Source organism: Hydra vulgaris, chromosome 15, assembly GCF_038396675.1.
Source record: "Hydra vulgaris chromosome 15, alternate assembly HydraT2T_AEP".
NCBI lineage: Eukaryota > Metazoa > Cnidaria > Hydrozoa > Anthoathecata > Hydridae > Hydra > Hydra vulgaris.
In genome coordinates, this window is record NC_088934.1 from 29,741,377 (window position 1) to 29,755,000 (window position 13,624).

The following is a 13,624-nucleotide window of genomic DNA, read 5'->3' on the forward strand; positions in this document are numbered from 1 at the left end:
CAAACAAAAATAATAACTATTAACAAAACAGCACAAAAACTAACAAACTTTACGCGAATGAGAAGGGAAGAAACAAAAACTTCAAAATGAAGCAAAACTGAAAAACGAAATGCAAACACAAACTGTGTTTGCATTTCGTCAAACAAAATAAAGTAAAATAATATTAAAAATTAACAACAGTTTTAGTTATTAGGCGAAATAATAAAGCTGTAGAAAAATTAGTCAAATAGAAAAACAGCAAACAACGATAAAAAAATTAGCAACGCAGCACAAATAATAACAAACTTTAAGCAAACGATAAGACAAAACACAAAAACTGCAAAATTAAAGCAAAAATTACAAAACGAAAATATAAGAAGATAGCAAACACTATGACTTTAAATTGATAACTCATAAATATTTTAATTAGTGTTGCACAATGTTTATTTAATTTTTTAATACTAAGTATGGGAAAAATAATTTTGAACTTTTATCTAAACACATTCGTTTGAAATTTGTTTCAACTCTTTACTTAAAACTATTTGAAAGAGTGCACGTCCTAGTCCTAGTTTTAGATGATTACTTATTAGTTATCAATCTAAATACAACTTAGAAATAAAAACTTAAAAACCACGTAGATTTTTCCCAAAAAAAATAAATCGAATAAGCAAATCTTCTTTAGTGATTTGTGACAACGTCAGACCCTACAATGTCAGTAATAAATAAACTTTGTATAATCAAGGAACAATATTCCTTTAAAGATTTCTTAATTCTCATATTTTGTTATTAGGGAGACCTCAAAACAATAATGCATGTTTGAAAATTTACAATAAAATTTAAAATTAACAATAAAATAAAATACATCTTGCAGGCGTTACGTTAAAATGAAAATTTGTTTAAAAATTTTTTTTAACCAGATAAATATTAGTAAATTTACTATTTCTAAACGTCCTTGAATGTAAAATCTTATTTTAGAAATAAATTATTGATTAATTGATTGATATAAAAAGTTTTAACATAAAACTATTGCAATTTTTATATATTATTTTTTTTACTGTTTAGAAATTTTTTGAACATCAATTTTCAAATAAGCTACAAGGATTTTCAAGAACTTGCATTTAACGTTGTTTGGGAATATTGTCTACCACCTTTTGTGATATTTCAATCTGAAAATAGACCATCGGAAATAACAAAATTAAATACAAACAACCCTAAATATACAGTAACATTATATTTTATTTTTATCAAATTTTTTAAAAAGTGATCTTTTCTTTTAATTATTTAATTTGCCGTTTGTTAAAACTACATTAAAGAAATTACATTAGTTCAAAAACTAGCGGATACAAGAAAATTTAATTACTTTAACGGCCTTGATTGTATATTTTTAAGGAATCGCTAATAAGAAAATTTTCAAAATAGCAAGTCGCGTCATACATGTATTTTTTTAAAAACATTTTAATATTTTTAATAAATAATAAAATAAATAGAAAATACAATTCAGCAAACAATATTCAAATTGAATAGATTTCTTTATAAAATACAAACTAAACACAGCGGAGTACAAAATAACAATAAAGGTTACAAATCACAAAAATCAAGTTATAATTTATTATAATCAATGAAATATAAATAAGTTGGAAGACCTATTTTCTATTAAAACAATAGTTTCTATAACATTTCTTAAAGACACCCAGTAATGATTATATAATTGTTTTAAATGCGCATTATTTAGCTTAAAACTATTAATTTACTTTAAAAAAAATATTTGAAACATAATCTATTTAAAGCCTATTTTGTGTTGATTTGATTCTGTCTTTAAATAATCAATTTCATACTTTAAGTATAAACAAAAGTATGCAGTTTATGCATCCTTTTTTTATACTCAAAGTATAAAATAAAAAAAAATTGACCAATATTGAATTTGAGAATATGTTTTTTTAAGATCAGCAATCAAATTTGTACACAGCTGTGTTAATGAGGACAGCTTATGTTTAATGTTTGATTAATAACCTAAAAAAAACTTTCCTATTGTGATAAAAACATCTTCTGAAAAAAACTAATTCTGAATGGTTGAAAGAAAAAACATTTTAATGTCCTTATATATGTATTATTATTTTATTATAACACCCTATGTAAATATGTTTACAAGGTAAAAAGGTATTTTAACTGAATGTGAATTTAATGTTAGAGTTATTGTGTATAACAAATGTTCCTGTAATACATTCTGTTTCAAATAAGTTTTTTGAGCATGAATCAACAAGCTAATGATTTGTCTTTAATTTACCATTTATAAAAATTGACCTTTGTTTTAATGTTGTAAATCTTATTAATATAATTAGAAATTACTTGATATATTGTAAAAATTTTTATTTCGGGATTTTATCCTTAATAGATTTAAAGATCCTATATTTGTTTGTGGAAGAGAAATTAAATATAGCATCTTTTACAATACTTATGAAGGAGATCTCAATCTTAATGCCGGTTTGACAAAAGCATTAGAAATAAAGTTGAAAGTATTACATCCTGTTTATTTAGCCAGGGCCGTTTTTGGAGCGTCGTAGGCTCTAGGCACTTTGCATAAAAATGTGGCTGTAGGCCTTTCTTTCAATTTAAATGTCATGTACACGTTATTCAATTTATATTATTTTTTAATTTTTGTACGTAGTCGTTAATATGCCTACAGTCGCTGTTTGTTTGATTATTCTGTATCTGTACACATGTTATGCCTTAAAGAAATTAAATTGTAACCATTTCATTAATTGTAATTCTCTCACTATTATTACATTAGTTATGATCATGAAAAGCCATTAAAAACTTAGCAATCTATGCTTTGTTATTTGTTTTAAACGTTTGTTTAAATTTATCAATAGCTTACATTTATTTAAAAATGAAATTCTCAGAATTTCACGTATTATTTTAAAAAGTACGATTTTATTTGGTAGGTATTTTGTTAGTTAAGATTACGTTTTTGTAAATTATTAATAAGTTTTGTTAAATGTAATGTTTTATGTAATATATTTAAATGTTTTCCCCCTCTTTAAATGGGTAAACATGTTTTATTTTATTTTTATGTTTCATGTCTATTCGATACTGAATATTTATTATGACTTTCAGAAACTCAAGTCATGTCCGATGGCGATGGGTACAAGAGAAAGCACGAGTCTGGCTATATTAAATGGCAGAAAAAGCGAAGGAAAGAGAATGCATTAAAAAAAATGAAAGGTTCTTTGCTAAAATATGTTAATAAAGTAGATGCTTCTTCTGGCAATGACACTTCAATAAAATCTTTCGTTTCTTCAACAAGTCCAGGAATACCAGAGCCAGAACCAATGCTGACTGACACTGTGGAACAATGCGGTTGTACAATGAGTTGTACAATGTAAAATGTTGAACGATGTTGAATTTCAGAAAGAAAATGAGAAGTCTTGCAAATACTGGACTGAAGTCTTGAAGAGGGTTGTTGTAGTGATAAAGTTTCTTGTTAAAAGGGGATTACCTTTTCTTGGTGACAATCAATTGCATAACTCTCCTAACAATGGAAATTATCTTGGTTGTATTGATCTGTTAGCTGAATTTGATCTATTTCTAAGAGAACATATTCAAAGATATGGAAATCCAGGAAAGGGAAATGTATCATATCTTTCAGCAAACATATGCGATGAATTCATTGATATATTAGGAGTTTTGAAGCAAATAATTTCTGAAATCAAGGATGCTAATTATTATGGAATTAGCATCGATTCAACCCCTGATATTAGTCATGTAGATCAGCTCACACTTGTTATTCACTATGTACTCAAAACAGAAATGTAGTAGAGCGATTTCTTCAATTTATTTCAATTGAACACCGTGATGGAGAATACGTATTTAACCTTGTGGTTGGTATTCTTCAGTTTCATGGAATAGACATCAAAAATTGCCGATCACAATCTTATGATAATGCCAGCAATATGAGTGAAATATATTCTGATGTGCAAGCTAGATTTAGAGAGATTATTCATTTAGCAGAATGGGTTCCATGTACTGCCCACAGCCTAAACTTAGTTGGTTCAGCTGCCGTGGAGTGTTGTTCAGCAGCTGTATATTATTTTAGTGTCATACAGTAAGTTTATAATTTTTTCTCAGCTACAACGAAGAGATGGTCAACTCTTAAAGAACTTCTTAAAAAAAACGTATTTGTTTTACAATGCTTATCAGAAACTAGGTGGTCCTCTAGAAGTGATGCCACAAGAGCTTTCTATGCAAATTACTTACAAATTCGTCAAGCATTATGTGAAGTCAATAACAAAAAACATCAACCACTAGCAGCTGTTCATGAAGCGAAATCACTAGTTAAACATTTAGACTACTTTGAAACTGTGTTAATGTGTGTGATTTGGAAAGATTTACTTCAAAAGATGAATAATGTCAATAAAGCCTTACAGGAGTCGGGTATTGAGCTGTGCACCATCGTTAAACTGTACGATGGTCTCATACAGCATTTTCATGATACACGAAGTAAGTTTGAAACATTCGAAGGCCAGGCAAAAGATCTCGCAGAATCTGATTACAAAGTAGCTGAACAACGCACGCGAATTCGGAATCGATTTGATGACAGAGTTATGGATACAAGTTATCCCAGTTTAAATGTTAGTGCCAGTGATTATTTCCGTATTCAACAGTATTACGTTATCATAGACAGACTTAATAATGAGATGGAAAAACGCAGAGCAGCTTATAAAGTATTGTACAAAAGGTTTAACTTTCTTCTTCACAACAGATCTTTGTCGAGTAAGGAAGAAGTGGCTAAAACAAAGGCACTAATTCAGCTGTATCCATCAGACCTCGAAGACGAATTTACCGATGAGTTTGTTTTCTCAAATGTTTAGTGATGGTAAATCGGTGTCTGATAAGATTAAGCTGCAAATAGACAATAAACTAGTTGCAAGTTTTCTAAATGTTAATATCGCTTTCAGGATTTATCTCTCTACATTAGGCACGAATTCAGAAGGTGAACGTTCTTTTTCAAAATTAAAACTAATAAAAAACTATCTGTGTTCAACTATGGGACAAGCCCGACTATCCTCCCTGGCACTGCTATCAATTGAAAATGAAGTAATTCGGGAGATGATGTTTAAAGATATTATAGTTGATTTTGAAAATACCAAAAGTCGAAAAGTTAATGCAATCGAATTATACTGTTTGATTATAAACATTTTTATCAATTATAAATATTATGCTGCATATGTATGATTGTTTTATTAAAGAAATGAAAAACACTTTAAAATTCTTTTTTTTTTCATTTCTTTTGTAGGCCCCTGTAGATTCGAAGGCTCTAGGCACAGTGCCTATAGTGCCTAATGGATAAAATGGCAGTGTATTTAGCACTTCCAATTTTCGATAAAACTGCATCTGCAGCAATTTACTCGAATTTTCTTTACATTAAAAGTAGTGCAGATTTTCTAATCTTATATAACAAGTTGATAGATTTATCACATTGTAAATGTTGGTACTTAACATGTAATATTTTAGGGGATGCAGTCATTCCTGGAGATAAAAAATTTAAAAATCTTATAAAAGTGACATATCGATTTAAAATTTGACAATAACAAAAGATTGAATATACTACCCAAACAATTTGTTTAATTGATTAGAGGCTACCTGCTTTCTGTTTTAGGAAACGGATAATTCTATTACACTTGAGACAAATCACGTAACATTACAGTCACGTGACATGTGTACCGTTATTATTTTTATTTATAGAACTTACGAAACACGCTTTTGTTCTACATATATTTACCAGCTAGGATATAAATTTATAAATAGATATATTTATATATATATATTATATATATATATGTATATATATATATATATATATATTATATATATATATATATATATATATATATATATATATATATATATATATATATATATATATATATATATATATATATATATATGTATATAAGTTTATATATACATTTATATATATATATATATATATATATATATATATATGTATATATATATATATATATATATATATATATATATATATGTATATATATATATATATATATATATATATATATATATGTATATATATATATATGTATATATATATACATATATAAATATACATATATATATATATATATATATATATTTATATATAAATATACTTATATATATATATATATATATATATATATATATATATATATATATATATATAAATATATTTGTATATATAAATTTATATACATATATATATATATATATATATATATATATATATATATATATATATATTATATATATATATATACACAAATATATATATGTATAAGTATATATATATATATACATATATATATATATATATATATATATATATATATACATATATATATTTACATATATTTATATATATATATATATATATATATATATATATATATATGTGTATATATGTTTATATATATATATATATATATTTATATATATGTATATATATATATATATATATATATATATATATATATGTATATATATATATTATATATATATATATATATATATATATATATATATATATAAATACATATATATATATATATATATATATATAAATATATATATATATATATAAATATATATATATGTATATATATATGTAAGATATTGTTCTGTATTGATGTCATTCTATTTGAATATTCTTGATTTTTTAATTGTAAAAGTTGAAAAGTTTTTCTATTATTTAGGTTATATGTCTTTTTATTATCACGTTTAGCTTACGTTTTACCAGTTTAAATGACTTTCATCTATTTTTTTACTTAATACTTATACTAATAACACATGCTACTACAGTATGCATACTTATATACATTACATTGACTATTAAAATTTCGTGCATAGCTACGAGAAACTAAAGCAGTCCACAACCCTCACTGACCCATTTTATACTGCGATAAATCACCACACTTACTGTCACTCGGCAATTTAGGCAGTTTTTAACTTATAATGCTTCTCTTAGGCATTCACTGTTCATTGCAGTTTTTATTAGAATGCTTTGCGTTTAACAAAAAAGTTTATTAAAAGTTGTTTTTTAATTAATACTACTTCTTTAGACCTCTGCACTACTAATAGTAGTTTTTAATTTTCTTAGCAGTCTATTAAGTAAAAAAAATAGTTTGCAACTCTTGTCATCCCTCATATGTTGCAACAAATCACTGTTATTACTGTTACACCTTTTTGAAGTAATCCTTTATAACTGTCTATAAGTTGCAACGAACTCCTTTGACTTTCCACTGTTCTCAGTCTCAATGTGGAGTCCTATTAAAATCATCCACATATGATATCGGTGATGAGCGCGGTAGATTTTCTTCTTTTTCATGCTGATTTAAAAGCGCAAATGTATATATGTATAAAGGCGTGTTACAAAAACAATAATCTAATCTGCTCTTCATTTTACTAGTTGTCTAGCCCAGACACCTTTGGACCAGTTTACATAAATATTGTCCAATTTAAAATACTAAAGGTGCTACTACTAATCTTCTTTTAATAGTCATTGCATCTCTTTCGCTATATATATTTATCATACCTATAACACAAGCAAACTAAAAACTATTTATAAAACAAACCATTTTTCTTCAAATAATATCACTTCTAATTATCAGTCAGACCAAAAGCAAACAGCTAAGCCAACCATGTCCATTACAACTACTGACTTGTACTGTCACCGAAAATGTTTTTTAACTTTTGTTATTATACACAAATCACTTTAACCCCTTTTTATTCGTCCGTCTAAAAACAATTTAAAAAACGAATAATTCTACTTTGGCTCAGCAACATACACATATACACGTTCCTTCATAATTAATAGTTAATACTAATTATTTACAAAATAAATATATACATAAAAATGGTAATACATTGTTTTCATACCTCTAAAACATTAGGAAGTTGGTAATAAAATGTTTTTTTAAACACAACTTTCATATTATTACTAGATCTTTCATAACTTAATTTTAAATACCAGCTTCTAACAACTAATAATATTTTGGTACTAAAAACTCATTTTAAATACACAAGTTAATATAAATATAAATAAACACAAAGTAGGCCACACTGCGAATACACTTTGTTTAAATAGTTAGAGGCTTCCTGCTAACCGCGTTATAAAACGAATAAATCTATACTACTTCAGATAAATTTTAAAACATTACAGTCATGGGACATGTGCAGAGTAAATCCAATCATCCATACAAATTACGAAACACATTACCTGTTAGATAACAAATTTCGATACAATTTGAGATTAGTAATTGTGAGATATATTCAATATAAGGTAACTATGTTGGTGTAATTCTATTTTTATTTTCCCGTTTATTTTGTTGAAACATCTTTTTTTATCTATTTTACATGACTACTAGAATCCAAATTGAGCTCACGTTGTACCAGTTTAAAGGACTTTAGAGTAATTTTGTATTAATTATTTATACTAACAACACATAACACAACAACATGCACACACACATAATTCTCATTAAATAAAAACATTAAATGCAAAGCTACAAAAAATGAAAACAATTCACATCTCTCACCGGCCCTAACTTTATTAAAACAAATCACTCACTTACTATTACTCATGCCAAAAAATCACATACAAATGTATGCAAGTTGTACTGAGTCCATCAAGTATACCCTGGTCTCAGTGTCAATGCAAAGGTCTGTAGCAAGTTTCTTGATCAAATACACTGAGAATATCTCTTTTGGGATAACATATATGAATACTCTAACAAAAGGATACCCTGGTGTACACCCAGATTGGAACTTTTTATTGGATACCAATCTCGGATAAAAGCTAAATGTCTTCTTGTGTTCATGCAGTACAATAAGGGGTGAACCCATACCATAATCAAGACTTCCATGAAACATATATATCTAAAATGTATGTTTATCACCCTAATAATATAGACCATATGGTAACTACTTATAAAAAAAATAGTTCTGCTCCAGCACTGACACTGTCTATACTTCTCATTTACGCTCGACACTAACAAAATATTTGTAACACAACAATGAATGACTCTAACTTTCCTTGATAATTCTTTTTTATTTCTGTTTATACTTACTACATTTTACTTAGATCGATTTTTAGATATTTTCTACTTAGAGGCTTTCGGCTTTCCACTGCTCAAAACTTTTTAACTTATTATGCATTTCGAAGGCTTTCACTGCTTGGTACAGCTTGTCTAAACTGCGTTGCATTTACAAAAAAAAAATTTCAAAAACTATAAAACTTTTAATACAATTAAATATTAAATTAAATGCGAAACAAAAAATACAATTTAGAAAATAATATTTGCATTGATTAAATTTATTTATAAAATACAAATTAAATACATTGGAATACAAAATAACTGTAAAAGTTATAAATCATAAAAAATTGAGTCACGTTTTATTATAAATAATGAAATATGTATAAGATCAAAGGTATATTTTACATTGAAAAAATGAATTTTATTAACAAATCTTAAAGACATCAGATAATAATTATATGATGGTTTTAAAAGTGAAATAAAAACCTAAAAACTTGCCAAATTTTTTAAACATAACGACATTAAAAACTGCCTTGCTACTCTTTCCAACAAATGCTAAGTATCTGGGTGTATAAAAAAATAGGCCTTGACATGAATTTTTATGACTAAAAAATAACAAATTTTTAGTCATAAAAAACCGTTACCGAATAAGTAACTTGTTATTTTTACATATAATTAAAAACAAAACTTATAGCAAATATCATAAAGTTAAGCATTATTTGTTGATTCAACAAAACGATAGCAAAAAGTGACTAAGAGAGCCGTTCGGCTCAGGGGACAGGGAGAGGAATAACTAACTCTCTAGTAGATCACATGCAACAATAACAAATATTAGATATACTGATATTAGAGACTGTTGATGTCTAGAGGTGTGATGGTGTAGTGCATTAGTATGAACCTTTTGGTCGTCTGATAAGGTATTGTTATGCTTTCGTCCACTTTAAAATCAGGTAGCAAAACACATTCACTTCTTCCGTTAATAGCCAAACACTTTAAAGCAAGACGTAAGATCTACAGAATGAATTTTAATTGATTGAATAAACATATTATTCACCAATAGCAACAAGCCATGAATCTTAGTCAAAAGAGCTATGAACCCATGCTGGTGTGGCATGAGGTGCTATGAGATGAGACTTTAGGTCCGAGCTCATAGTCAGCAAGCACTGATTTGACGCGCATTCTGAAGCATCCAAAAGAACGTGTGTGTAAGTGTCAGCGCAGCCACTAGGTTATTGAGCACCGTAGTTGCATCCAGCGGGATAGACTAACGTTCGTTTTGTTGTTGTGGTGTACATTGGAAAAGGTTTTGGCTCATCTGCAACAAAGAATATATTATTATTGTTTATGCAACACAATGATAGCAAAAAGCGACCAACGGAGCCGCCCAGATGTGTAGATCTAGGAGATGTAAAAATAGAACTAGATTACAGATGATGCCAATGAATAAGAATCAAAAGTTAATGTAAAGGCTTTTATGTAAGAGAAATAAAACTTCAGGACTCATGGAGAGGGTGACAATAACCCACGCTCTAGTAATCCTTAGCAAACGATAAAACAATGATCTATGAGTAAACAAGTCTGTATAAATCCCTTGGTGTATTAATGTCTAAAAAGAGCATAAAATACAAAGTTTTCAAAATTGACAAGTCGCATTTCCAAAGATTGAAAAGAAAACTAAGCTCAAAAAACTTACTTAGCTTATCAATTTTTTCAAATAGAAGCAAAAACATTTAGAAAAGAAATCTTAAAAGACTTGTAAAAATTAAAAAAAATTTAAACGATATAAAAGTTGTTTGAAACTTTAAAAAACAATTCAAAAATATACTTATTTAATTTACTTTCATAAAGAAGGTTAACAAATCCTTTACAAAAAGTGTTGAAAAAACTAGCTGCCAATGTAAATTCTGGAGAAACAAGTTTTTAATAATATTTTGCAAAAACAGGATTTTTTTAAATAAAAAATCTTAAGATAACTACCAATCAGCTTTAAAACGCCTATAATTCTTTTACAATCAAGCGAAAGCTCAGGTATTGATGACAAGCCCAGGTATTGATGCGAGTGTCGTAAAAAGTTTTTATGACAATATCGAAAATTCCATTCTGCATCTTTATAACATGTCTTTAAATTACGGTATATTTCCTGAATAGCTTATTTAACAAAAGCTATTCCTGTTTTTAAAAGCAGAGAACATTATATGCCAGATAAAATATAAGCATCGGCCCAACATCGACGATACATCTAAAATAAGTCTATAGAAAGTTAAACGCAGACAAAACTTTTACATATTTTTAATGGGGGGATGCTCATCAACAGGACGTAAACAAAGACGTCAGTAGAACATCAGTGCAATATCTGAATCAATGCGTTTTGTTTACGTCCTATTGATGAGCAGCCAACTATCAAAATTGCATAAATATATATATAGATAAATATAAGTTTTATTAAAGTCAAGCTATATGAGATAAAATAATTACTAAATTAATGGTACATTTGTCAATAGATATAGACATGTATATTAATTATAATGTCTATTATTATGAGTATTTTATAAAAAGTGTTTTATGAATATTTATGAATATGTAATGAATGTTTTATAAAAAATCTTAGAATTTGCTAGCAATTCTCTTAATAGTCCAAAGCATAATCATAAACATAAAATTTTAAAAATTCTCCAATGACTATGTTTTAATGTTATTATTATTTGCTCCACGTTAGAATTATTTTATATTTTTAATTTCTTAGTTATTATTGTAAACATGGTGTTTTTCAATTTAAAAGTCTTTAATTCTACAAGTCTGACGAACCTTAGTTTTGATCTCAGATCTTTCTATATGAAATTTTTTCCCTATCAAAAGATACTGTGACAGTTTTATTTATAATAAGATGAGAACTGGTCAGGTTTAAACACACAACTCAATATTTATGACTGTCAGATAGGAATTAAAATTCACTCATTTCTTTAAAATAAACTCAACGTTGTTATAATGGTACCTTTAAAAAAATTTTATTTTAACTTTGAGTTTAAGTTTTAAACTTTCTACACAAGCTTCAATATCATCTGTAAAATCAATTGTAACAAGTATGTGTACAGCTACATAAAGTGTAAAAATCTCATTATTCAAAATGAAAGTACAAATTTTATAACTTTTGTTAAGTTTATAGTACTTGAGTAACATTTGTTTTAACTGTGAAACAGCTCACTCAGGATCTCTATTTTTGATTAAACTTTGATGTTTTTGTATTTTTTTAATCAATTCTTCAAAGTGATTATAAACTGCTATGATTGAAGTATTTTTATATAACAGCATATGTTCTTTTTAGTGTCTGTTTCCACAAAATAATTGTTATTAATTCATTTATCTCATGACTCATTATGATTAATAAACTTTACTAGTCTGTATACCGTTAACTAAGTTTTATTAAAGAAGTGTTTGGCAACATTATGATTTTTCTTTTCAAAATTTAATGTAATTTTTGAACATTTTCTAATTGCGTCTAAAGTATAAATTATTATATAAAATTTAACATATTAGCAAACTAAAATATATTAACAAATTTTAATATATTAACTTTATAATTAACGACGTAAAGTCAATTCATGTAACTTTAAATTTGTTTTGCTCAATTTATATTGAAATTTGTAAATAAAGTATAATGCAAACGGAGATGAAAATATATATTTTTTTTATCAGTTAAATATTTATTGTAACACGTCTTTAGTTCAAAAACTTATATACCAGAGTTTTACTTTTAAATCACATCTTTTGAAAAAATAGTACGTTAATGTAAAGCATTTCAAGATTAAAGAATATTACGTTTTTCTTATAAATATTTACACAAACACAAATGTATATAAGTATAAATATATATATATATATATATATATATATATATATATATAATATATATATATATATATATATATATATATATATATATATAATATATAAATATATTTATTATATTTATATATATGTAAATATATATATATATATATAATATATATATATATATATATATATATATATATATATATATATATACTATATATATATATACATATACATATATATATATATATATATATATATATATATATATATATATATATCTATATATATATATGTTTATATATCCATATAACGGATTATGTATCTATATAACGGATGGGGCATAAAGAATGAGACAAATTTTGCCAATTAATTTTGCAATGTTGCAAATAAATTATTCCAAGTTTTATATATATTATTATTATACATCATAAAACCCTGTTTAAAATTTTATAGCTTTGGAAATTTTGCCAATAGAATTTGTTAAAATAATGACGCTAAATCTAATCTTCCGAAATACGATTAAATCTTGGCTAGAGCAAGGTTTTAAGGCTCAAAAAATCTACGGTTTATAACAAACAGAAATATCTAGAGAAACAGTGTACAGAAGGGTCAATCGTATACTTAAATCTGGAATCTCAGCAAAAACCTTGCTGGTAGGCTAAGAAAGCATTCGAAAATGGTAGGCTAAGAAGCATTCGAACAAAACAATTCATCGCCAAAGT

General features: G+C 26.1%; 1 protein-coding gene across 2 annotated transcripts in view; it reads left to right on the forward strand.

The window, feature by feature from the left end:
- The window catches only part of LOC136091301 (uncharacterized), a 127,321-nt gene that overhangs the window by 79,762 nt on the left and 33,935 nt on the right, over positions 1–13,624 (forward strand). For both annotated transcript variants that reach the window (XM_065818693.1, XM_065818694.1), the window contains exon 5: positions 1,042–1,201. In XM_065818693.1, the coding sequence (XP_065674765.1) occupies positions 1,042–1,201 (160 nt within the window). The remainder of the gene's footprint in view (positions 1–1,041; positions 1,202–13,624) is intronic.